Genomic DNA, 26,564 nt, shown 5'->3' with positions numbered 1-26,564 from the left:
AGGGAGTTTTGGTCATTAAGTCCTGCACCTACCTTCAAATCGGGAGGGATTACAGTCCCTGATATTAGAATGATTACAAGACTTTATTAAGGTTGGCATTGACATCTGCTAATCATCCACTACTTTGATCAGACCTTGCTGCTCCTCCTGCCAAAATTTTCAATTCATGTTTTATATTGGGTATTCTTCCTAAATCCCTAAAAATATCTTTTTAACAACCCAATTATACAAGAAAAGTTAATATAAGCTTAACATCTAGTAATCAGCCAAGTTCTATCATTCTACTTTTTGATTAGATATAGGAAAAATAATCCAAACCAACTCTATAATGATTTCCAAAATAATAATTAATTTAACCAACACAAATTTACTTCCATTTGGGTAATTCTACCTCTTCTGCCATTAAACATGTTGCTCATGACATGCTAAATGGTTTTGAAGATAAATCACCCGATGGACTTAGCCCTAGTGATTTCTGTATGGCTTTTGAATATCGCCCATTTGATCTTCCTGAAAAAACTCCATTACTGTGGTATCAACAGCATTCAAGTCCAGCAATTGAAGGACAGAGAAATGCCTGTTCTACAAAAACTCAAAATACTAATCCCCAGGGGAATATTTAAAATGGCTTGACCTTTTTTCATTTCCATCTTAATTGCAGTATTGGGCAATGCCTTAAGAATTTTAACTCATTTTTTAGGAGAGAAAGCAGCCAGATTTTTTTTTCAATTACAGGGAACACTATAAACCAATTTTTAGTTGACCTAGTATTATGACTCTTCGTAGTCGTTATTTGAGTACACACATATATCAATGTTTTTGGTGCATCAAAAGAAGCTTGGACTGCATATCAACATCATGCCAGGATGTAAAAATATAACCTAGTGATGCCACAGCATAGTAGCAAAAGTAGAACTCATTCACCATATTAAAACTACTGTTTTTCAACCTTTAGATGCATGAAAGATCACATTAACAATTTTGAAACATGTACTTAACCCTTGGCTTGTAATTGAGGCACTTTATTCATTTCGTGAATTTATTAGTTGCAAAACTCTTAGACATTGAATTCTGATTGTATTGCATTGCCCATTGACAGAGACAATTGCATCACACTTATGCCTAATATTCATTTGTATATTATTGTTATTATTGCAAATGAACAAGGTGCACCTTGTTGAACTACTTCTCAAAAAAACTTTATCCTAATTGTTTAACAGCAATAGCACTAGAAACTGTTATTAAACAAATTAGCACATACCAAGGAGTACAAGGTTACTCGCGGCAATGCCTTAGGGAAGCTGACTGTGGATGCTTGGGCCACACACACAAAGTAGACAACAACAGGACATGCATTGATTATCTGAGAGACATAGGCTCTCCAGTATAGACACAATAGTAAAATACTTCATTCATTTTTTTGAAATAGCTATATATAAATGATTATTAAAGATAAATTAACAAAGATACAAGATAATTAACTGTACAAATCTAAAAGATAACAACAAATTATCCTTGGCATCTTTGGATTTATGATTCACTTAACAATTCCTGATTTGTACTCTGAATAACTATTACATAACTGTATTTAAAATTAGAGAATTAATTACATTACTTCTTTCTGGACTTTTATATAAAAACTGAAAGAAAAGGTCAATTGCACTCACTCCAACAATCATTTTAAAAGTAAAACATGGAATATTATGAGATAATTTTAATATTGTGTCATCACCATCATATACGTTTACACTTCAAAATATTAAAAACAATAATATGAACCGCGATCAAAAACTGAACTAACAATATTTTAAATCCTACAAATTTTATTCAGTGTGATATTTTTTAGAATATTACAAAACGTAGTAATTTGGTGGCCATTTTTTAATAATGACCAAAGATGTTAACATTTTTTGAAGAAAGGATGAAAAAGTCATCACTTTTCTTCCTAACAATGAAAGAACATATCTTAGAGGTCATTAGAAAAACTGAGATGCTTGGATATTCCCATAAAATACTAATTAAATTGATGTTAACCATATTTTTTCCCCAAAATGTAGCAAAGGAATTATTTTAGATTTTTTTGTAATAATACAAACATTGTAAGGGTCGATAGATGACATAGTCCAGGGAATCAGTAATTTATCAGGCAGACACTGTATTTTAAGGTTCCAAGTAATTTCAAAATAAATAATTACAATATGAAAGACTAAGAGTAAAATAAAAACACTTCTTTTCCACTTAGCCTACAATAATTTACAATTTATTTTACTTGAATGGGTGGTTTTTGTAAATATTAAAAATGAAATTTTTATTTGTATCTCAGTAGGTAATTGCCTAGTTCACTTCCAAACACATTTACACAATACCAACATTCGACTGTAAGTCACAGCGTGATCCTCTATAACTTCAAAAAGTAAATTTCCTAAATTTTCAAGAAAGAATTCCACTTACTAGCATACTTAACATCCACAACAATAGTGTTTTCTTAGGACTTAACCATAAAAATATTGCATTTCAAAGAAGACCAAGAGCATTTCTAGAATGTCTAGGATTACAAGACTAATGTGTACTTTACTTCCAGGGTATTCTCATGCAGTCCTGAATTTGCTAATCCTGACCATGATCAAGCATGGGCAAGAAGAGATGGCATGCAGTGGCACCACCCACCTGCATTGGCCGACGAAGATCCGACCCCCCTCTGGGCTGCTGCCCTGCCTGTCAACACACCCCCCCCTCCAACAACACCTCCATTCTCTTTCAGGAGGCTCGTGGACCACTTGGTCAGGTAAGCATCCCTCTCCTTTGCCAATCGCACCACGTGAGAGGCAAGCAGCTCAGGGACCACAGCATCCTCACCCGCTGCCGCTGCGCCCAACATCTCCCCCCACTCTTGAGTCAAAACTAGCTCCTGACTGTTTGTCACCTTGGGTCACCATGCAGGCCAAGAAAAAAAAGAGTCAAATGGCCAATTGAAATTACAACTGCAATTGCACAAACTATAACATTCAGTTGAATCACACCGAACCTACAGATTTCAGATTGTAATCTTCAACAAAATCACAGAGCTCTGGATCCTAATATGCTGTGTTGATAGGTTTCACATGAGCCTAAGTGCCATAATACCCTGAATTGAAACCACCCACCTCCAAAAAAGAAGAGAATCAAACCAGTTAGTCCTAGAATTGCATGATGGGAAGTATAGAGAAAACGAGTCCTGGCAACCATGGGACTCAGCCCCATCAGCTGTGTGTCATGCCCAGCAGTGGGGGAGTCAAGTTTTCCACAGTTGTCATTTCAATAAATCTTTGCAAAGCTAAATCAATGACAGCAGCAGCACAGAAGATGAAGAAAAGGACAGAATTAGTTAGAATAGGAACTTGGAATGTTAGGACAACGCTGAGGACAGGAAAAATAGAGAATATCAAGTGAAAGATGGAAAGAGGAAATTTAGATATTTTAGGTCTATACGAGGTGAGATGAAAAGATAGCCGGGATTACTGGAGTGATAGTTAGAGAGTAATATACAGCAGAGGGGACGAGAGCCAACGAGAGACTGCAATAGTATCGAATAAAAAGGTAGGAAGAAGGGTAGTTCACATAGAGCAAGCAACAGATAGAATATTACTAGTAGAGATAAAGGCAGAACCAACATACTTGGTCATAGTTCCAGGATACATGCAACCAGGCAATCATAAGGAGGAAAAAGTCAATAGGATAGACGATCAGTTACAGGGCATAAACGCGTGTGTTTCTGTAATGAAACATTTTATTATGACGGGAGATAGAATGCAATGGTAGGCAAAGGAAGAAATGATGATGAGGTGGGGGATTACTACTTAGAAACAAGGACCATAGGGAGAAAGCAATATAGTTATGCTGGAAACATACAAACACTTGGTGTAGACACCACTAAATGAATAAGTAAACAGAGAGGAACATTGCTGAACAAACACCTAACATGTGGAATAATTCATATTACAAGCAAAAATACTAAACACCAGAAATGACTTGCTTAACAAACATACAAACACTTGGTGTCGACACCACTAAATGAATAAGTAAATAGAGAGGAACATTGCTGAACAAACACCTAACATGTGGAATAATTCATATTACAAGCAACAATACTAAACACCAAAAATGACTTGCTTAACAAGCAAATTTTCACATAATGAGTGACAGAGAAAGGGGGATTTCTGGAATGATACAAGCAAGCCTGCTACTTCAATTACTGTTTAGAGCTCAATCTGCCAGCAACTTAGGATTGCTAGTGATGACACATTTTCTCAAACTTGTGGCCAGACATTATTTGCAATTTTTTTCTAAAAACTCAATTATATTTTCTGCATAGTTTAAAAAAATGCCTCCAAAGAAAATTCTGCAAGAAGACATCCATAAAAGAACAAACAACCATAGAAAAGGAAAGCAAAATGAATTAAGAGAGTTGACAAGGTGTGAGCTTGCCTGCTCTAGCACACACATCAACAATCAGTCCACATAAACGATTTACACTATCCCCAAGGACAAGGACGAGATTAAGAAGATAGGCATTTCAAAAGAAGGACGCAACGCAATCTACGCAACAGTTACATATCCTCAATGATGTTACAAAGTTGCTTCTTGGATATGTAGGCCATCTCACACTGCTATTTTGTGGGAACACAAGTGCCAATTTGAATATTAAACCCCTATTTGTTTACCATATAGAAACTCAACCAGCCTTCAAGAAGTGTAACGTTTCAAACAGTAGGTTAAATATGATTCGGAGGTGGTGCAAAATTGTAGCAACATACCATGCATACGAAGCAACCCTCTAATAAGGCAATAACTATGTGCACCAGAAATTTATTCAATGAAAATGCTAAATTGCATTTTTACAAAATTATGAAGAATCAGCAGAAACAAATGTTTCTCGGGAGCTTTTTAGTGAAAAGGAATTAAGTACCTATCATAAATAATAAACTAATTATTTTTACTCTTTTTCGTTTTTACAAATTGCGGTTGCATTCCTGGTTGCTTCATTCCACGGCAGAAGAAAATGTGAATGTGATCCATGATCCTAAACATTGTATTTATATAATTTTCTTTGAATAAACTTATTTTTTTTGCAAGGAACTCATTACCATATTTTAAATCAATTTTTATGCTATAAGTTGTTTCTCTAGCTGAGTGTTTCACTTTATGAGAAAGATGGTGGAACAAATTATGCATGTTTCACAAGAAATTCCAAGAAACTGCGGGAGATGCCACAACAGTAACTTTTAACGGAGTCATTTGCTAATATGCACTTCAATGCAATAATTTCAGAGTGTAAAAATCATTTGCCTTGACTGGGATTGATTGGCATTGTTGCATTGAAATACATATTAGCAAATGACTCCGTTAAAATTTACTGCTGTGGCATCTCCTGCAGTTTCTTGGAATTTGTCAAAGGTAAAAACAGTGTGTTTTAAGTTGGCAAAAGTGTTTAAAGTTAGCTTTACTTTGTGGACAGTGGTGCGTCAGGCACGACTACGATTGCCTGTGACATTGTACGTACGGTATTTTGTTACAACATCTAGTTCCTTTAAAAGCCCCGAAATTTCAGAGTTAAAGAGGAGGCCTCGATAGTTTAACTGGCTAAAGCACTCGGCTGGACATCTTGGGTTCCAGGTTCGAATCCCGGTCAAGGCAAATGATTTTAACACTCTGAATTATTACATTGAAATGTTGTATGACGTTCCACTGTACATGGAAATGCCAGAGGATTCGGGAAGGCATGAATTAAGACTAAATCATAGCTAATCACTGATTGAAAAACAGTGCTGTCATTTCGCAGAACCCCAGGAGTGAATTTGGACTCAGATGACAATTTCGCACGTAATTATGAAGTGTGGCATCTGATTTGAAAGGATAAAACACAGAAGAGAGTTAGAAAATGACATGTAGCAGCCTCACTGGACCAACAAGGAAGGACTACCAGCAGGCTGTGGAGAAAATCATGAGTAAGGAGAGGGTGCTGGTTACTATTAGGAAAAAAAATTCTGAATGTAACAAAAAAGGGATTTTGGAAGCAGCAAGTGAAACTATAGGAACAGTAAATAGGAAAAGCTTAAGGGAATAATGGATTACAGATGAGATGATTAAAAAGATAGATGTGAGAAGGAAATGGAAAAAAGTAAAAAGAGTTAGATAGAAAGAAGTAAAAAGAATTCAATAATAAACTGAGACATAGGGAAAATAGGGCCAAATACGCATGGTGGAAGGTGTAGAACAAGAATATGGAAAGTTTACAGAGGACGGTTAAAATTAGTACGTTAAGCAGAACAGTGAAAGCACTGTCGGGGAAAAAGTGAACACCATTGCAAACAAACAAAGATAAGTCAGATATTAAAGATAGGTAAATATGGAAGTAAATATGAAAAACATTAATAGTGTTATAATAGTTAATTTTCCTAGGGATGAATATTTCAGATATAAAGCACAACATACAAAAACACAGAAAATTATAATTGATAAAAAAAATATAAGTACATATACAAATTGTAATCCAGGTTCAATATTCCATGAATTCCTGAACACTATAGAGGCACTTATTCAATATGAGAGCTTTAACATTGGCTGCAAAATCAGGAGAGATCATGGGAGCTTTGAGCACCAAAGGTAGGTTATTATACACATGCAAAACCATAACCTTAGGATCCATAGCAATCTATTAAGAACTGACAAAAGAGGATATGCAGGTTCTTCTACTCTCTTGTACCATTACTATGCATGCTGAAATTCACCAAATATTCCTAATAGGTTACATCTTGCGCACATCAGACACTCAAGTATATAAGCACAGGGCACAGGTAAAATGCTATTATTTTAAATAACCTACTGGGGGGGCAAGGGAGCACGATAGGCTTTCAGAGAAAATCAACAGACATCCATCTTTAGTATTCAAGAGGTTCTCTCGGGTTTCCCACCGGGTCAGGTTGCAGTACACCGACGTTTCGATGGCTGACTCTGCCATCGTCTTCAGGGTGAAGTTCAGAGCATAAAAAAGGCCTGGTAAAAGGTACTCTCCGCCAAGCCTCAGGTGTGCCCTGATTGGTCGGAAGCGTTAGTGTGCTCTGCTACGGCCAATTGAGTACGTTCCCGTGCATTTTTTATTTTCTTTAGCACTGGCTTCCAAGAGTTACTGATTTGGAAATCTGCGGTCGCCGAATATTACCTTAATAACGACCACAGAATCAACTTTACCGGCACGAAGAGGTTATGCCACTCCAATGGCTATTGGGATCGCGTGTTGAAAGAAGCCGTTGAAATCTGACTAGACACCAACACTTTCAACAGAGACAACGGCTTCCAAATCAGTAACACTTGGAAGCCAGTGCTAAAGAAAATAAAAAATGCACGGGAACGTACCCAATTGGCTGTAGCGGAGCACACTAACGCTTCCGACCAATCAGGGCACACCTGAGGCTTGGCGGAGTGTATAAATACCAGGCCCTTTTTTATGCTCTGAACTTCACCCTGAAGACGATGGCAGAGTCAGCCTTCGAAACGTCGGTGTACTGCAACCTGACCCAGTGGGAAAGCCGAGAGACCTTCTTGAATACCATACGCTGGGAAAACCTGAGATCCTTCATTCATCTTTAGTATTTTCAAGATGTATACAGCTTGTGATGATGATCCCCAGGCAGGTAAGACGGTAGTCTGAAATATTTCCGACATAACAAATTCATAAGATATTTTTCCTTCACATTTATTTTTATTTTTCAACATAGTCTCCTTTTAAGTCAGCAAACTTTTTCCAGCAATGCTCTAACTTTTTCAACATTTCCAAATAGTAGTTGACATCTTTCTCCATAAATTAGGCTTTCATTTATGCCATTTACATCCTTACCCGATGAAAATCTCTGTCCTCCAGGCAAAACTTTGAGGTTAAGAAAGAGGAATGAGTTGCTGGGGGCCAGATCTGGTGAATATGATGCGTGGTCAACCAATTCAAAATGCAACTCACAAATTTTAGAAATGGCAACCAACAAAGTGTGAGCAGATGTATTGTTCTGACAGAAAAGCAATTTCTTCTCCTTCAAAAGCCATTTTTTCCAATTTCTGCCTTTAGATTGTCAATTTATGTTGAGTAATACTTTCCTGTTGTTGTTTTAGCTCTTTAATGACAATCGAATAGACAATTCCATGTATATCCTAAAAAACGGTCCCCACTACCTTCCCAGCTGATTGAACCATCTTCCCTTTCTTCAGAGAAAGTTCACCCTTCGCAGTTCACTATTTTGACTGTTCTTCCACCTTGAGAGTTCATTGGTAGATCCATGTTTTATCCAAATTTATGAATTGATGCAAAATATTTGACTCACTTCACTTTAATCGCTCAAACAGGGCCTCTGGAAATGTTCATTCAAATGCATTTTTGGCCCAAAGTGAGCAAACTTAGCACCCATTGCGCAGATAGCTTACCCATGTCCAATCTTCAGTCTACATATGAAAAATGCATTATTTTCATATGCCCATAGCCTCTGCGATCTCTCTAACCTTAATTTGATGGTCGTTCAGTACCATCACGTGAACCTTTTCAATGTTATTGGTTGTTGTCGCAGTTTTTGGCCATCCCAAATGCTTATTATCCATCAAGCTGGTATGGCCATGTTTATATTCATCCAACCAAAATTTCATGATCGTAAATGATGAGCAGTCTGAGACATGTACAGGTTGCGGATTAGCCTCCTCTCCCCCTAATCCATTCCTATTTTCTGCAATATACTCATCAATTTTTCCCGGTTCACACCATCAAATGCCTTTTCCACATAATACGAAACAGGCAAATACTTCATGGTTGTATTCTATGTTCCTCTCTATTAGTGATCTCAATACTGCAATGGCATCATGCATGCCTCTTCCCTTGCTGAACCCAAACTAATCATCCCCTAAGTAATCATTTTCCCTGATCTCCATCCTTTTGTAGATAATCCTGAGAATCGGTGGTTCCTCACATATCGCTGCCTTACCCTTTCTTGGGATAGTAACTAAAGATGATACCAGTCTTCAGACCAGATTCCTCCTCCATTCGAGGATGATCTAAAAAGTTCTAGACCAGATGATCCCTCAATTTTCACACTGCCAACACACTTTTGTGGCCAGGTGCATTCTCCCGATGGAAAACATTTTTTACCTTCACAAGTCAAATCTGCTTTCACCAATATTTGTGTCCAGTTTCATTTGAAGTTAAGAATACTAGGGTAAGGTGAAAAGTTCTCGGTCTGACAATGAAGTACTGAGATTTCCAGTTAAAAAATTATTTTATTTTCCTACATAATCTCCGTTGATTTCAACACACTTGGTCTAGCATTTCTCCAACATCAGTATTCCTTTCCGAAAGTGAGAGTCTGGAAGGCTGCGAAAATATCCATCCACGGCCCTCTTAACTTCTGCATTGGATGTGAAGCACTTCCCAAACACAAATTTCTTCAAATTTGAGGAACAGAGGAAAGTCTGCGGGTGCTAAATCAGGAGAATATGGCAGATGACCAAGCAAATCATATCCCAAATCCTGTAGTTTTCCTATCACCAACGCACCAGCCCATGAAGGTAATCAATTAACAGGATCCCTTCCACATCCCAAAATACACTGGCCATGACCTTTCCAGCAGAAGCAAACAACTTTGCTTTTGTCAACTTCAGATGAATTTTCTTAGGGGTTAATCCATTCGACACAAAGAATTCAGGGATCGGGATGGTGCAGTGGCTAACATTTTGGCTTCCCACCCAGAGCCTGGGTTCGAATGCCAGAGGCGGCAGATATTTTTCAGTGGTATCCCGATCCCTACTAGAGGTGCTTTGTAGAAGGCACTTTGAGTGAGTATGCCGTCCGTTAGATGGAATGCTAAGCTGTTAGACCCTTTAGTAACTTTCCTTAAGAGCATGCTAATGCCAGATTTCTCTCCACCCTTTCTTCCTTTCCTTTCCATCTCTAATGGCACAATTGACCTCAGATGTAGGCTGCCTTCTAGGATAACTGCAAAGAATTTTATGACCGCATTTCCATTAAACAAAAAACACGAAGTCTACTGCAGCAATACGTGTTAACAAGCTACTTGAGAGAAAAAGTTGAAACTTGTCTTACAGACTAATGGCATGTCCACCCAGACAGGAATCATAAATTTTCCCTAATTGGAATGCCATCTCTGTGTCAGGCTGAGAACTTTTTACCTTACCCTTGTAGTACTTCCAAGTTATTGTTTTACCTTTTTCAAGATAGTCAATCAACAGATTTCCTTTTGCATCCCAAGAAACTAACGCCATGACCTTTCCCACCAACAGTACTGTCTTCGGCTTATTTGGAGCTGAAGAACCAACCTCTATCCACTGCATGGACTGTTGATTCGATTCTGGCTTTTAATGGCCAACCAATCTTTCATCCATTGTCACATATCAACATCGAAAATCAATCTTGTTTTCCGTAAAGCACACCACACACTTTGGAAAGTGTCGTCCGAATGTGTGTTTTATCCACATGAGCACAAACAGCACCCACCCGGCGCAAAAGCTTTGTCAATTGCAATTCCTCATTCATAATTTGACCAACAAATTCTTTTGATATCCCGTATATGGTATCAGCAATTTCATGCAACTTCATAGTTAATCTTCCAAAATCATATCGTGCACATTTTCAATGATTTTGTGGTGTAGTTGCAATTTTCCGATGTACTTCATGTGGATCATCTTGGAGTAATAGTTATAGAATATTATACAGAGGAGGGGAAAAGATCCAGGGAGGGATGGCTAGAATAATGAGCACAAAAAGAGAAAACACTTGACACGAAACACTCGGTGCTCACTTGTCTATTCACATAAGGAGTTACCCAGACATTTCTCTGCACACATTCTGATTGGCACAATCTTTGGTCTTCCCTGCATTGAGATCATGCAAAATCCACTTTGACCCTTCAAGTGCCACAATTTCCAGATGAAACACAAAGGGGAGCTAGCCACCACAAAAGCGTCCCGCCGAGCTCTCAATGTCCTCTTCCCCTCCAGGATTCTGACCATCGCCCACTTTCATTTCCCAGATCACTGTGATTTGGTTCAGGAATCTCATCATCTCTAGATTGCTGCCCACCACATCTGCAACCACGGCACCCGGGCCTGGGACCCACATGTGGTAGAGGTGCACCGCCTGCCCCAGCGCAATCGCCATGAGAAGCACACACAGCAACAACAAGGGGCCGATATTGATTGTCGTCTAGAGGTAGCAAAATGCAGTGAAGAAACGCTCACATGACAAACTAATAAATGCACCTAAAACTGTCAAAATACAAAAAACTAACCGTCACATGCTCATCTTGTTAGTCTTCTTCTTCCCCTGAGTCAGTGTTCCTTGAGGCATCTTCACTTGAAGTAAAGGGGGAGGCAGGTCTGTGATATTGATAGAAAGGAATGGGTGGAGGGGGGTTGCGGAGGAAATATTCACAAATATTTCCTCCGCAACTTCGTAAAATGAGAGCTAAAGCAAAACCAAGGGGTGGTGGAGGCTGGGAATTGGATACCCCCGCACATCTAGGTACCATGAGTGTATTAGTGACCCATGTGTATGCTGGTTTACCTGTGCCAGTATTCACCAAGGGGCCATATTTTGCCATCTCTGTGGTAAACTTTTTAAGATAAATTTGTTATATGCATTTCCTTAAAGAACATCAAAACCAAGCAAATGCCACAAAGCAAAATGTTTCAGCTCCAATTGGCAATAAAATGGCACCAATTTGAAATTACAAAATAAAGAGCCCATTATTCCAGTGGCACTTATTCCAATTAACTGAGAGTGCTGCCCCGAGGGATGCATTCAGAGAAAACATGAGCAGAGCCATTACAGTGCCATACTTGCCCATGCCATGCCATACCTGCTTGATGCAATCCACAATGGAGTGCTGGCAGTCCAAGGGAAGCTGTTTAATGGCCTCGATGAATGATTCCTTCGATGCCCCCTGCACGGCCGCGCCCAGCAACAAGAGCAGCAGCAGGTGCATCGCCGTCACGCACTGCTCATCCCTCACTGCAGCACTGACGGCATTCTCGCCCCCACTGACGCCTGCCAGTGCCACAGGGTCCGGGCAGACGAGGATCGTTTGAAAGAGCTCATTCTTCATCCCCAAGGGTAAGAGGAGAGCCAATCAACAGTTGAACAAACACAACACAGCTTCTACGTTCAAACATGTATAATTAGGCCAATAACTTCTATAATTTGAACAAATCATATATTAATGCACATCAGTAGATGACTCTGTTAAAGTTACTGCTGTGGCATCTCTCGCAGTTTTTTGAATTTACAATATTGTGCTAAAAATATGCCACATTAACACTTTTACCATGACTGCACATCCTCACCCTAGCACCTACTGGTCCTGTCACATTCACTTTTGTAATTTTCGACAAATGCATTGGATAGAAATTAGTCCTCAACTAATAGTAGTAGCCTCTGCACCATCCTCCTTAATTATTGTATTCCAGTGAAAGAATATTTTAATTTTAAGCTTGTTCATTTTGCTCTTAAATATGTTTCATGCACATCACGCATTGACTTGCAAGGGCTAATATCCCAAATAAATCGGGACTTAAAAATGTTGACCCTTCCATGGAAAACTTACATTTCAGCCAATTAAAATGCTCTTCATACGAAAGACAATAGGGCAAATGGGTTAGCCATGCCTATTTACTTTCTCCCTTCGGAATACCAAGTGCCATCAACAGCTAATATCTTAGTCAAATGCCAGTGAGTGGTGACTTTGAATGGTTTGCCTCACCTACAACTGTCGTTGATGAAGAGTATCACTGAAGAAAGGTAAGCAACTGAATCAAAATTAATTGCTGTTGAGTTATGTTAACTGTACTACTGTTTCCATTATATATGCCATAGTCAATTCTGAAATTAATATTTACTTTTCTCTTTACGTTCTTCTGCTCTTGTCAATGTCAAAGATACAATCTTCTTTACAAATGGGACAAAAATAATCCCAATGTTTATACTTTTCAGCATTTGGACAAGATCAATATTTCTGACTCAATCCATCCCAGGATATTGGTCAAGTTACAGGTTAAAGCAACAGTGTAGAATAATGGCCAATAATCACAAGGCCAAGCAGAATAAATATATTATTATAATTTACTAAGGTTTTATAGATGATCTCTTTGAAAAATTTCTTTTTGAGAATGTAATTTCTGTGATAAGACATCCTAAAAAATGCCCAAATAATTGTGAATTAATACAAGGCAGCGCATTTAGTTTAATCGTACATGTGGTGTTGCTGTGAAACTTGTATGCATTGGAATGACAGGGATGTCGCCCCTCTGCTAATACACACATTGTATCCCTACCGACCAACTCTGAGTCCACAGGCACTCAACTGTAAGCGGTATGACAGTATCGATAAATTCGTAATACGTCCCTTTCTATTTGGTGTGCATTTCTGCTTTTACCCATAGAAACTTATATGTTGCATAAAAAGGTAAAATTAGAATAGCCTCTTAGGATGTAAAGAAGGAAGATTGTCATCTAGGGAGATTGCATTCAAATTTTAAGTGGTTAATTATGCTTTGCAGCATGGAAACAGGGCAGCCGAAGGACAATTTGGCCCACCTCTGGCTAAGAAGATAATATTAGAACAGAGAAAGACTGAGCCAGTGAATGCAGATGAGAATGGGGAAACTTAACTTAACATTCATGTGCTCCTGAATGGCCAAAGCTTGAGGAGCATGTTAAGAGTAGGATAAAAATCACAAGAGGAGATGTGATCAGTGTTCCAACAAATTGGATTGGACCAATGATCTTGATTGAAATGAGAAAATCAGTGATAGGTATGTCTATTGCCAATTTTTCTGGGACAAGTTTATGATGCGAAGAATTCACAAAGAGACACCGTCCCTGCATGCATACCGAAACTATGATAGCACAAAACCTGCTACTTAAATACAAAATTAAGGTTATAGAGTTCCATAAATATGTCATCAACTTGAGAAAAAGGATGTGTTTTGAGATAGGACAAATTGGGGATATGGATGAGGTGCCCTTGATGTTTGATGGCCAATCAAATAAAACAGTGGATATCAAAGGAGCTAAGGCAGCAATGTTAAAGACTTCTGGTAAAGAGAAGATGCACAAAACTCTTACTCTAGCATGTTGCGATGATGGTTCAATACTCCCTCCTTTGCTGGTCTTCAAAAGAAAAATGCTACCTAAATGTACAACTGCACACAGAATTTATGTCCATGTTCATGCCAAAAGATGGATTGACAGGGATGAAGCTGTAGTCCAGTCATCCAGATGGTCTTCCGACAAATCCTTTTGTTAGTGTGCCATCAGTTTGAGGCCCATACAACAGAGTTGACTAAAAGCCATGCCACTGAACTTAATATGTATCTTGCTTTGTGATTCCTGGTGGATTACCTCCTCCATTGCTCCCTCTGGGCATTACAGTCAATAAACTGTTCAGTGGATTTATGCATGTGGAATGGATAAAGTGGGTTGAGGCACCAACTCATGATGTCGCACAGATGGGAAGAATGAATCAATTTCTAGTGTTTGTGAGTGAGAGAAAAATTCTTGACAGAACGTTAAAAGTGAAAATATCATCAAATCTTTGCAAAAAAGTAGAATTAGTAGTGCCCTATATGGAAAGGGAGATGATATTGTACATGACACAAGTGAAACTCCAGTGAAAGTGAATTCCATTGAAAATAACTGCTTATATGATTTTAGCAGCAGTGATGGTGGATTTCTAGAATTCTACAATGAATAAACATTATACTCTCTAATTTTTTAATGTAACAATTCAATTTACTGGGTATTGTATTGACATAAAATGCTTTTATACTTTTCAGTCTGACACAAAAATGTTTCCTCAATTCTAATCAGAAAAATCACAATAATATATTACCAGACCTATGAGATGTACTGGTGCATTTCACGCACCAGTACATCCCATAGGTCTGGTAATAAGTACGAGTCTTTCTTTCTTTTTTAGTAATGGATAATAGTTGAGATTTCATTTTGTGTAACACAAGAATGTATTATTTTATTCTCATGGCTGAAATTGTCTTCCACATGTTTGACGGAAGAAATTGGTCAATGAAGATGCTTATATTTGTACTGATTGGAGATGTTATTTTACAAAGGGCTAAATATTACAACAAAGGAAATTATGTTCTCAAAGCTGCAACTGAAAAGCCTTCTAAAATGTCTTCAAATATAAATTGACCAATGAATCTCTTCGTCATAGCTCGTTCTGGTTTGCAGTGCTTTGTGACAAGTGTGCTTAGAAGGAATTTCTGATTTTAGAACGTTTGAAGATTGTGCATGAAATGTCAACAAAAAAAAGTAAGCCTTACTCATGTCATTAGTGTTTAATGGATTCTGGAGTTTGCCTCGACCTGGAATTGCTATAGATAAGTACATACCTAATTGAGTACCATTTTTCAGGTTTGTATTCTCCTTTCTGTAAGTTGCCCATTTTATTTTTTATTTCCAAATACACATGAATCTATCCTAATTCTTATACCCATCAATGCCAGGTAACCCATTAGAGGGGATGATTACTAATTCTTAATCTTCTGCATGATCCTCAGGGCAGGAGGATGAGAGATACACAGGATAATGATAAAAACCATAAACGCAGTAATCAACCCGAAGGTCCGTTTAGTAGGTGATGGTAGAGATCACCCAGTACTAAGCCCTATACGGCGTGTGAAATTCACACATCAGGGTAGGGGGGCCAGTTCCTTTCCTTGTGCCGGTTATGGTTTCCCAGGAAGACCTGGTACCCGAAAAATCAATTTAGCTTGGGTGGAGCTGCAGGTGCCCAGAGTGCCTTGCCCGGGAATCGAGCCTGGGACCCTCCGGTCAGCAGTCGAACGCTCTACCCACTGGACTACCGCGACCCAAGGATAATGATATATAATAAAAACAATAAAATAAAAATCTCACTCCTAGTGATGATCACAATACCACTATGATTTTTGTAATTGCCCATGCACATTTTACTACAATGGCTGGTAAATGAGCCACATTCAAAGAGAAGTACAGGCAGAACGCTAACTTCTGTCCCTCTTGACTGACTTTCTCGATGAATTTCATTCAGTTCAGAGGTGTGTCTACGAATAGGAGAGGGGAGAAGGTCCACAAAATAGACCACACAGATAAGGAAGGCCTCAGGGAGGAATAGTGGCACCACAGTCATCGCAGGTTAGGTTGTCCATCACTATTATCCACATAGGTTATCCATCAATTTTAGTAACAAGGTAAATGGAAACAATAGGGACTACAAATTCTCGGAAAATATCATTCCTAGGATTGATAGTTGCAAATACTTAGGTTTACATTTAACCAAGGATTTAGGGTGGGGGCTAACCATGAAATGCATTTTTAAGAAAGATTTCAAAACTCTTCATTGAGTGATGAGAAACCTCAAAGGGATTGTTAGAGCAACTAAGGAAAAGGCATATAAGACCCTTGTAAGACCAATGTTTGGTACTCATCACTTGTATGGGACCGACACAAAGAAGGACATATTACAAAACTGGAGAAGGTCCAAAGAATGGGGAAGCATAGGAGGCTGGAGAGTGTGTCTGGCATGTTACAAACACTGAGCTGGGAACCTCTACAAAGTAGAAGAAAAATAAGCAGACTTTGTGGAATGATCCGCATCCTGAAGGGAGAGAAAGCTTGGGCAGAACTGAGGAAAGAGGGGGGAAATCCAAATTTTATAGGGAGAAATGATCACAACTTCAATGTAAAATGCAGAGCACAAAGAATGAATAAAAAAATTTTTCTTTTCTTAATGAAACAATTCTTGATTGGAACACCTTGCCTGCTTAACTATTCAAACCCTTTCCTAACAGGGTAAAGACTTTTCAGAGAAAATGTAAACAATTTTTGGTAATAATTTGACTGATGTGATGTGTAAAATTGTGTTTAACAGCTTAATTTTTTATTTTTTCTCCTGTTGATTGGGAAAATGATATTGATTAGATGGGGATATTCTTTTTTTTTAAGTGAGGGATATGTGTTTGGAAGTTTCCTTTAAGTGTACTTCTTTTGCTGAATAATTTTATTTATTATCTTTCGTGATACTGATTCTTGTCATGATATGTCATGCTATTTTTTCCAAGGAAAGTTCAATTATAATACTTGGGACTTGTGTGCCACCATGGTCTATCTGCACATGTAGGTTTTAATAATAATAATCCAGAATCATGAAAGGGAGCACTACATAAACCACAACTAGCAGATCGGCTGAAATACTAAGCTGTGCATTGCAACAAAACATCAACTTTAAACGACAAATGAAAATACAATCAATGACAGTTAGTGCCACAACTCAACTTGATGGTAAGGCATAGCCCGAAACAGGTTACCACCATCGGTACCCACCAAACAACACAGACCAGGCAGATTAGATTTGGCAAATATATACTGTACAGAACGTTGCCAATTAGAATGATCTGAACATCATGTCTCGAACCACGTCTATTTTGACTGCAATCGAGTCGGATGTGTAACTTTTCATGGGGAACAAAGGAAACACTACTTACTATCTTAGCAAGAAACCCCTAAGTAGCGTTACAAGTAATATATCACATACCTCGTATATGGCCCTAACATTTTGAACGTTAGACACCATATTCCGGATTCTGATTATAGGATCTTTGTAACTAGGAACCACCATGCCCTTGCGCTCAGGATCTGGCTGACTGCTTGGATGGAAAAGATTTCTTGTTGAATAAACAAATATATCACATTGTCAATAAATCTCAATGACCCTATTACACTCACATCAACAAAATCACTTCATGGATGAGTACCCCATCCATGAGATCATCAAGCGTCACCAATTTTTCAGGATTACTCAAGCAGGACTGGAACTATATTAAAAACAGAAGTCAGTAAATTCCAAACAATACAGTTGGAAACCTTAAAAACAAGCGTATTACCCAAGTCACCAACGGTCCCTCCATGAATGGATCACCTTCGGTAGACGAATCCATAATTTTATCATCGGCTTGATTTGCTGTCATTGAAAAAAATTATAATGTTCTTGATAGAAAAGCTCGTAACCTGTCATTGACCATCATGTTCAATAATTTGCCTAGGAATCCCAAAAAAAATACTGTTAGCTTGTCCAGCACACAAAAAACTAGTTTCACACTGGCATTCAATACACCATAATGAAGCACCAGATTAGCGTTAAAACCATAGCTAAGGGTACTAACATGCGATATCAACGTAAATATCCATTGCATACCACAGGGAAGCATGTTTAATAGTCCTAACAATCGTAACAAATATTCTTCACAAAAACATTGCCAATTTAAGTCAATCGATTTTTCATCATGAGACGAGGACAGCCATGATATTCATTGAGCGAATGTTTTTTTTTCCTTCCTGAAACTACCCCACGGCATAAGGCAACGATTCCCGAATTAAACTAAACAAACCTTCGTTTCATTGACAGGAATTATCAGAGTTATCGCTGATAGAATCGATATCCATTTCACTCTTGATATATTCGATCCTATCGATTCTATTTTCGATGACGAGAGAGAAGCGCTATTTCAAATTCGAGACAAACGAGACCTCTCATTTTCTAAACTGCATTGTTCAAGCGTAAATCTCCTGTATTTACTATTGTACTGCGTAAACATAGAATTCTAATATCCGTTCTATTTTTCCTGAGTGAAATAAGATTTAAACGATAAAAGTTTTTCTTTGTCACGGATGTCAAGGGGCACTTTTTAGAATCGCGAAAGTCGTGTGATTGCCGAAAACCAGGTATGAGGAGCTCTTTTCCAGATTTTTTATTTTATATCACTTAAAATTGGCAGCGGTATAGAATAACAGAACCGTGGCATCAAAAATAAATTTAACTTAAAAATATAATAAAGACAAGCCTAAGTTAAGAATTAGCATTTCGCAACATAAGTAGACGGGCACAGAGTGAAAAGTGAAGTCTGCGAAACCGATATTTTAGTCTGTCGAGTGAATTTCTGTAAAAATTATGAATTCATATTTTTTTTGTCTATCAATTTTTTTGGCCAAATAAACTTTTGTTTGTTCCATTAGAGCATTTCAGGTCACTGACAGAAAAAATACAACAATCTAATATGAATCAAAGCAATATAAATAATGATTCAGAAACATTTCTTAGACATCAGTCATGAACTTCAGGTAAAAATGGACTCTGACAGTATAAAGAAAGCCAACTGTTATATTTATCTAAATCCTCAGGTGACAAAATAGAATCTATCTTGGTCATGCTGTGGCCCTTGTAAAGCATTACTCGAAGTGCAGGATAAAGTCATTGTATGCGATATTTGGAATAGTTCATATCACTATGAATGGTCAGGATTTAGTGATATTTCATTAAAGGCTCAAAAACTCAACATGCTGAATGCAGTCATCAGATAAATATAATGGAAATTGAAACTACTAAAATACTAGAAATTTACGATCAATCTGATATAAAGTTAAAAGGTAGAGCTGCCATAGTCAGATCTGTAATAAACTCCGCAAAGCTGTTTATATGTTAAGAAAGATCGAATTTCTCATGACAAATGAGTATCATTTAACACTTTGCCATGCTATCTTTCAATCCCATTTGAATTGAGATAATGAGTTATTGTATCACTCCCCACATGTTAAACAAATATTGCTACTACAAAAGAGAGCTGTTATTGTTCTTGGTAATATTCCACCTAGTAATTCTTGCAAGCTTTTTAATTTTGGTGTTTATTTATGCGTCTCTGAGTCTCTGATTAATGTAAAAGTTAATCTAGAAAATTACCTATTAAAATATGATATCCATAACTGCACCATTAGAGATAGTGCAAACTCGGATAGTAAATGTTGTAGACTAACTAAATAATAATAATGATATTTATTATGTCCAACAATTTATTTATGCAAATATAAGACAATTTTAGGGGTAATAAGTATAAATAGTTACACCTATTTATTGCAACTTGCATATGGCTCCATTAGATTAATCGCATAGGAAGTAAAATTGATTTAGCCCTGCCCAACTCATTCTTTTACATTGTATTATCATTTTTCCATAAAATAAGTCTTAATTTTTTCTTTAAATTTACAAAAATCTTGAATATCTTTTAATAGAGACAAACAAAGAGACAAACTCAAAATCAATGACTCCAAAGGCCATCCTATCTCCAACTACAGCATCCTAGCAAATAGTTTCAATGAATTTTTCTCCAAAACAAGTGCCCCCCTAAATCCAGCTCACCCATTGGAGCCAAGCTTTACCAGCTCTTGCAAATCCTCATTTCTTTACCCCTGCACAGACATAGAATTGAAAAATATTTTTCAGAATCTACGAAATAAATTTAGTTCAGGGTTGGATGAGATTCCCAGCCCAGTTCTTAAACGCTCATTTCATCTGATCAGGACACCTCTATTACATATTATAAATGAATCCCTGCTGCAAGGAATATTCCCACCTCCTCTGAAAGTTGCAAAAGTTATCCCGCTCTATAAAAAGAAAAGTAGCCCCCATGAAATGAATTCTTATCGCCCAATATCTCTCCTAAATCAGTTTAGCAAAATATTTGAGAAAGTGTTTCTCAATCGCCTCATCCCATATGTTGAATCTGAGAAGATTCTGTCAAAATTTCAGCATGGTTTTCGGCAGAATAGGTCCACCAAATCTGCTACTTATCAGGCAATAGATAATATATTGACAGCTCTTGATTGCAAGTTAGAATCTGTAGGAATGTTCTTTGATTTTTCTGACGCATTTGGCTCAGTAAATCACAATTTACTATTGCAAAAAATGCATAAATATGGCATTAGGGGCAATGCACATGACTGGTTAGTCTCATATCTTCAGGACCGTCAGCAGCACGTGGTTTTGCTCAATGATGGAAAAAAATTCATCTCTCCTGGTAAAGTTGTATGCCAAGGTGTCCCACAGGGTTCAGTTCTGGGTCCTATCCTGTTTCTCCTCTACATTAATGACCTACCTGAGAATATAAGAACCAACGAAAGGGATGATCCACTCTTATTTGCAGATGATACCAGTATCATACTCACTGCCTCTACAGCCCAAAGTTTAACAAACAATGCTAAACAAACCGTTCAACATCTGAACTCATGATGTAGCAGGAATCAGCTGAATTTAAATGAGGAAAAGTCCCAACTACTTTACTTTGCAAATAAAAACAAAAAAATGGCCACTTTTGCAATTGAATCAAGTGGAAAACTAATTCCCCAAGCGCCCCATGCAAAATTCCTAGGAATAGTTCTAGACGGGCGGTTGTCCTGGTGGGAGCATATATGTCACCTGGGCAAAAAACTGAATACCATTTGCTTCCTTATTAGAAGCATCAGGTTTACCGTAACAATGGATGTCCTCATGTCAATATATTATGCAAATATCTACTCCTGTATAGTATATAGTATCCTTTTCTGGGGTTCTTCTCCGCTTGCAGACACAATATTTAAAATTCAAAAGCGAGCCGTACGGCTAATTGTCAAAGCAGAGCATAATGCTCCTTGTCGTCCATTATTCCATAAATTGAACATTCTACCTTTGCCATGTATTTATATCTATGTATTACTGGTGTACATCTTTGTAAACCTTTCAATGTATGACACAAATTGTGGTATTCACCACTATGGGACCAGGTCTAAAAATGATCTGCACCGAACTTACGTAAGAACTAGAACCACCGCACTAGGCCCTAAATCTATGGGTCTCCTTATGTTTAATAAGCTAAATGAGGACCTGAAATCCAGCACAAACATTTGTCTATTTAAAAGGAAATTGAGAGCTTTTCTTCAAAGGAATTTGTTCTATTCTATTAGGAATTTCATGGAACATGAAACTTAGAATAGGTATATGTATTACATTGTGTATTATTGTATATATTGACGTGTCCTATACTATGTGTGCAATTTTTTGTATGATGCAGTCTCTGGACAAATAAAAATTATTATTATTATTATTATCATACTATTTATATGATTCAGTCAATTCTATGATCAGAAACACTCAATCAAGGGGTTGATGGGATATTCAATGCTACCATTCTTCAATTTTTAAACCTGCACCTCTGGTTGTCATTTTCAAGGTTTCAAAATTTGTAAGAAAAAGTTATTTTTTTTTTTTTTAAGGTAATCTACCGGTTAAGGTAGGTTTTTCGATGGACACAACTACCAAACAAATATTATGTTACTACTAACAAAACACAACCCTAAATTCTACTCTACACCAGGTCCCTCTTCATCTCTGAGTACTTTCTTCCGCCCTTCATCCCGTCCAACATCCCTATCCTGTTCCTTCCCTTTCCTCTTTTGCCCAACATTCTACCCTCTATCACAGTCTTCAACATCCCACTGCCGGTCAACACCCCCTTCATCCACTTTTCCTGCCTCCATAGGATTGCTCCCAACAAACCCCTCTCTTCGCCCACCATACCAAGTACTTCCTCGTTTGTTTTCTTCTCTGTCCGTTTCACCTTCTCCATTCTTCTCCAAACCCACATTTCAAAAGCCTCCAGTCTACGTCTATCCTCCTGCTTCAATGACCACGTTTCCGCGCCGTACATAGCTACGCTCCATATCAAAGTTTTTACGAGTCTTTTCTTAACATCCTTACTAAAAGTCCCCGTCATCAACTCCCTCCTCCTTGTGAAAGCCTCTTTGCCTAGCGCAATTCTTCTCCTTACGTCCCTACTACTTTGACCGTGTAGGTCCAAAACACTACCGAGATACATAAACTGTTCTACCTGCTCTAGTTTTTGCCCTCCTATTTTAATGTTAAGCTTGGCCTTTTTCTTTCTAGAAAATCGCATAACCTTTGTTTTATTAATGTTGATTCTCATTCCATACCTGTCGCACTGAATTTCCAATTCACTAAGCAATGCTTGCAGCCCCTTGGCTGACTGACAAACTAAAGCTTGGTCATCAGCAAACCTAACTGATTTTACGAATTCCCCGCCCACTTTCATTCCTACCTCTAGTTCTTCCCATGCCTCTTTGATCATTTCCTCTGCATACAGGTTGAACAGCAACGGTGATAATGGGCAACCCTGCCTTACACCCCTTCCTAACACTGCCCATCCTGACTCCCCGTTTCCCACCCGCACCTGAGCAGTCTGAGACATGTACAGGTTGCGGATTAGCCTCCTTTCCCTCCAATCTATTCCTATTTTCTGCAATATACTCATAAGTTTTTCCCAATTCACTCTATCAAACGCTTTTTCGAAATCTACGAAACAGGCAAATACCTCCTGGTTGTGTTCTATATTCCTCTCGATTAATAATCTCATTACTGCAATGGCATCACGCGTACCTCTCTCCTTCCTAAACCCAAACTGATCATCCCCTAAGTAATCATTTGCCCTACTCTCTATCCTTTTGTTTATGATCCTGAGAACAACTTTAGCTGCGTGGGATATCAAACTAATTGTCCTATAGTCCTCACATGACGTGGCCTTTACCTTTTTCGGAATCGGAACTAAAACTGCTCTCACAAAGTCTTCCGGCCAGATTCCCTCCTCATAAATGCTACGGATCAGCCCATATAGCCTATAGTTTTAGTCCAAATGGATGCCAAGAAATTTTATGCATGCGATAAATTCTATATTTTGGTTATTCACTGTTGTGGAGTACTGGGCTTGGATTTGTTGAGAGAAAAATACATTGCCTGGGATTTTTCCTTGTTCAGTTTCTGACTATTTTCTTTGCATCAGTGTGTTTGCCAGCTGAAATCCTAATGTACTCTTTAAAGATAATTCATTAGTAAAGGTTCAAGAAACTAATATATTGGTATCATCAGCATATGAAATTGGTTTAATTCCACCGGCTCATATTAAAATTGAGGGCAGATTATTTATATATATTTAAAAAAGAACTTGCCTAAGAATAGAGCCCTGAGGTACTCCAAAGAATTTGGATTTGCCTTTGGTATTGTATCCAAAACCATTGACTGTTATGATGACTGTAGTGACACGATCTTTCAAAAAATGACTGGATCCACTGCCTTTGTTACCCTCTTATTCCATGACACTGCAACTCTTTAGCGAGACTGTTATGATCTATTGTATCAAAAGCTTTGGTTAAATGAGAAAAGGCCGGTTACCTACTTCTAATTGTCATGAGAGGTCAGAATAAGTTCAGGGCCTCATATGTGGCTGAAATGGAGGACCTATTTCTTATGAACCCATGTTGATGATGTGATAATAAATTATTTTTATTGAAGTAGATGTAAGTCTATTGAGAAGTATTTCCTCGAATATTTTTGTGAACAATGACTGTATAGCAATTGGTCAGTAGTTATTAGGATTATTCTTGCTTCCTATATTTTTATAAATAGGAATAGCTTTTGATGTTTTGAGAGGTGTTGAGAAAATCCCTTGGGAGAGAGATTCATTAATTAAATGAAATAGGGGTTCTTTAATGAAAGGATAGTAGAATTTAATCACAGAACTTTGGAGGCCATCCTCTCCAGGACTACATCTAGTACGCAGCTGATTTACTGCGGCACATTTACTTTTTTACTTATTTACTTTTTCTAGTCATGCAAATAAGAAGAGAGACTTATCACTACTTGGGATGTGGGGTGTGTTAGTTTACAGGCATCAGAGCTAATTTTTTTACTGTTCAAATTATGTAGAGTGGTGATGATATGTGTGCAGGATTGGTGACTGCATTTCCTTATGGATCATTTAATTGGAGTGGAGTGTGAGGGAGTGAGGATCGTCGGAAGCTATTCATTCTTCTTATTCATTATCCTCCAGGATTACTTGTATTTGTTCTCAGCATATGTGATTCCATTATTGTTGTAGGTATGCTTAACTATGGCCAATGCATTTTTATATTTCTTGTTTCAAGCTTTATATTCCTTCAATAAGGCTGATTTATGATGATATTTAGTTTTTTCAGGCATTTATTTTAGAATTCTGGATTGTTGTTTGAATTTGTCAGTCACCCAGTTTTTTAGGATTTAACCCCCCCCCCCAGCAGTCTCAATCTTTTAGGAAAGACAATATTAAAGTGATTGATAAATTTAGTGTAATAAAGGTGATTTTCTTGAGAATAGCTTCACTTAAGGGTGTATGCTGGATAATACACTTGGCTTAATTTAAAGCTTCCAAGCAATTAATGGTGATCAATTAAGAGAGAGGCGAGCTTTTTACTCTCTCAGATGATTTTTCAAGATTTGTTAAAATATTGTCTATGCGTGTTTCAGAACTTGTTGTGATGCGAGTTGGGATGTAGTTTGTACATATTATAACAATTTAATGTAGACATCAAATCACTTCTTGCTCTTGAGGTCAACAAGATGTTGCAAATGAAGTCGCCTGTCATAATGACACATGGATTATTGGGAGAATTAAACATTCTATCCAGGAGACAGTTCAATTCTTTCAGGAAAACGTCAAATTTTTGGCAGGAGATCTTAATACTGATGCTATAGAAAATTAAAGATTGATCATTTTTACATCCCACACATTATTCAAACACTTTTTCTTCAATCAGGTTATCATACGTGAAATCCACCCTGTTTATTAGGCATTGGACCTAAAGGTTCATGATTCTCTCTCTCATAATTAGGCAGAAACTTTACAAGAGCTGGAACAATGAAAGACAATAATGCCCTTGAATTCTTAGGTTGACTCTGAATGGGCACCAATTGATTCTGTCTGAACATTAGCCATGGATGGACTGAGTTCAGATAGACCTCAGGGTGGTACAGTCGCAGTGAACAATGATGATCAAGACAATACAGCCAACAGTGAATCTACATTGCTGGGGCGAGGGCTGTGGGATTATGAAGGCCAAGGTTCCACAAAGGTTTCATCGCAGTCCGGAAATCTGTCTGCTCAGCCAATGCGGTTACAGAGAGTCCGCCTTCAGGCGATGGGCCAGCTGGCTGGGCACTGGCTCCAGGAATCCAGCAACCAAACTTATGGTACAGATGAGTTGGAGTTGGATGAAATGGAGAATGGTGAGAGTGTGCACATACACTCATTGTCTTTCATCACAAGGTGCCATGCCATCCTAATTGATGCTTTGACAACTTCTGTTTGGAAAACTAGTTTTCTGCACATTTTAAGTTCCTACTATTCACTCTGTTTTATGAGCCTCACACTTGACTCATTCAAATTATTATGTAATATTAGATTTTTTAAGTTTCTGGTCATAATGTTAATTTATGTACTAAGACAATGCGTGCAGTGATAGTGTTAATGCTGGTTAATATTATTTATGATGCAAAATATAATATTTACTCAAATGGGAAACCTGATTTTTCAGGGTAAATTTTTCATAAATAAATGCTGGAAAGATATGGAAACTGAAATTTTAACTTTAGTAATGTGTTTTAGCCCCCATTCCCTAAGAAAGCGGATGCTTCCTTGTGTGAATTATGAGTCAAAAATTTCTGACACAAGTCTTGCTCTGGAGAATTGAAGGAATAATGTTGCATGGCCAATTCAGGTTCAAGAGAGGCACATGTGAAGCTATCCTGGCTTTCAGGCTGGTTGTGAAGAGAGGAATAGAAAAAACAAGC

At 37.8% G+C, this 26,564-nt stretch overlaps 1 protein-coding gene across 1 annotated transcript in view; it reads right to left on the bottom strand.

Annotated features, from left to right (window-relative positions):
• The window catches only part of LOC139687246 (girdin-like), a 176,818-nt gene extending 158,331 nt beyond the window's left edge, over positions 1–18,487 (bottom strand). Inside the window, exons 1-6 of the mRNA XM_071584380.1 lie at positions 18,247–18,487; positions 17,968–18,122; positions 17,810–17,898; positions 17,619–17,727; positions 11,886–12,125; positions 2,668–2,923 (exon numbers count right to left, since the gene is read on the bottom strand). Of these exons, the coding sequence (XP_071440481.1) occupies positions 2,668–2,923; positions 11,886–12,125; positions 17,619–17,727; positions 17,810–17,898; positions 17,968–18,021 (748 nt within the window). The 5' untranslated portion in view covers positions 18,022–18,122; positions 18,247–18,487. The remainder of the gene's footprint in view (positions 1–2,667; positions 2,924–11,885; positions 12,126–17,618; positions 17,728–17,809; positions 17,899–17,967; positions 18,123–18,246) is intronic.
• Positions 18,488–26,564: the final 8,077 nt, after the last annotated feature.

Source organism: Hetaerina americana, unplaced genomic scaffold (assembly GCF_022747635.1).
Source record: "Hetaerina americana unplaced genomic scaffold, ioHetAmer1.1.p SCAF_18, whole genome shotgun sequence".
NCBI classification, from domain to species: Eukaryota; Metazoa; Arthropoda; class Insecta; order Odonata; family Calopterygidae; genus Hetaerina; species Hetaerina americana.
This window is presented reverse-complemented; position numbering and strand designations above follow the sequence as displayed.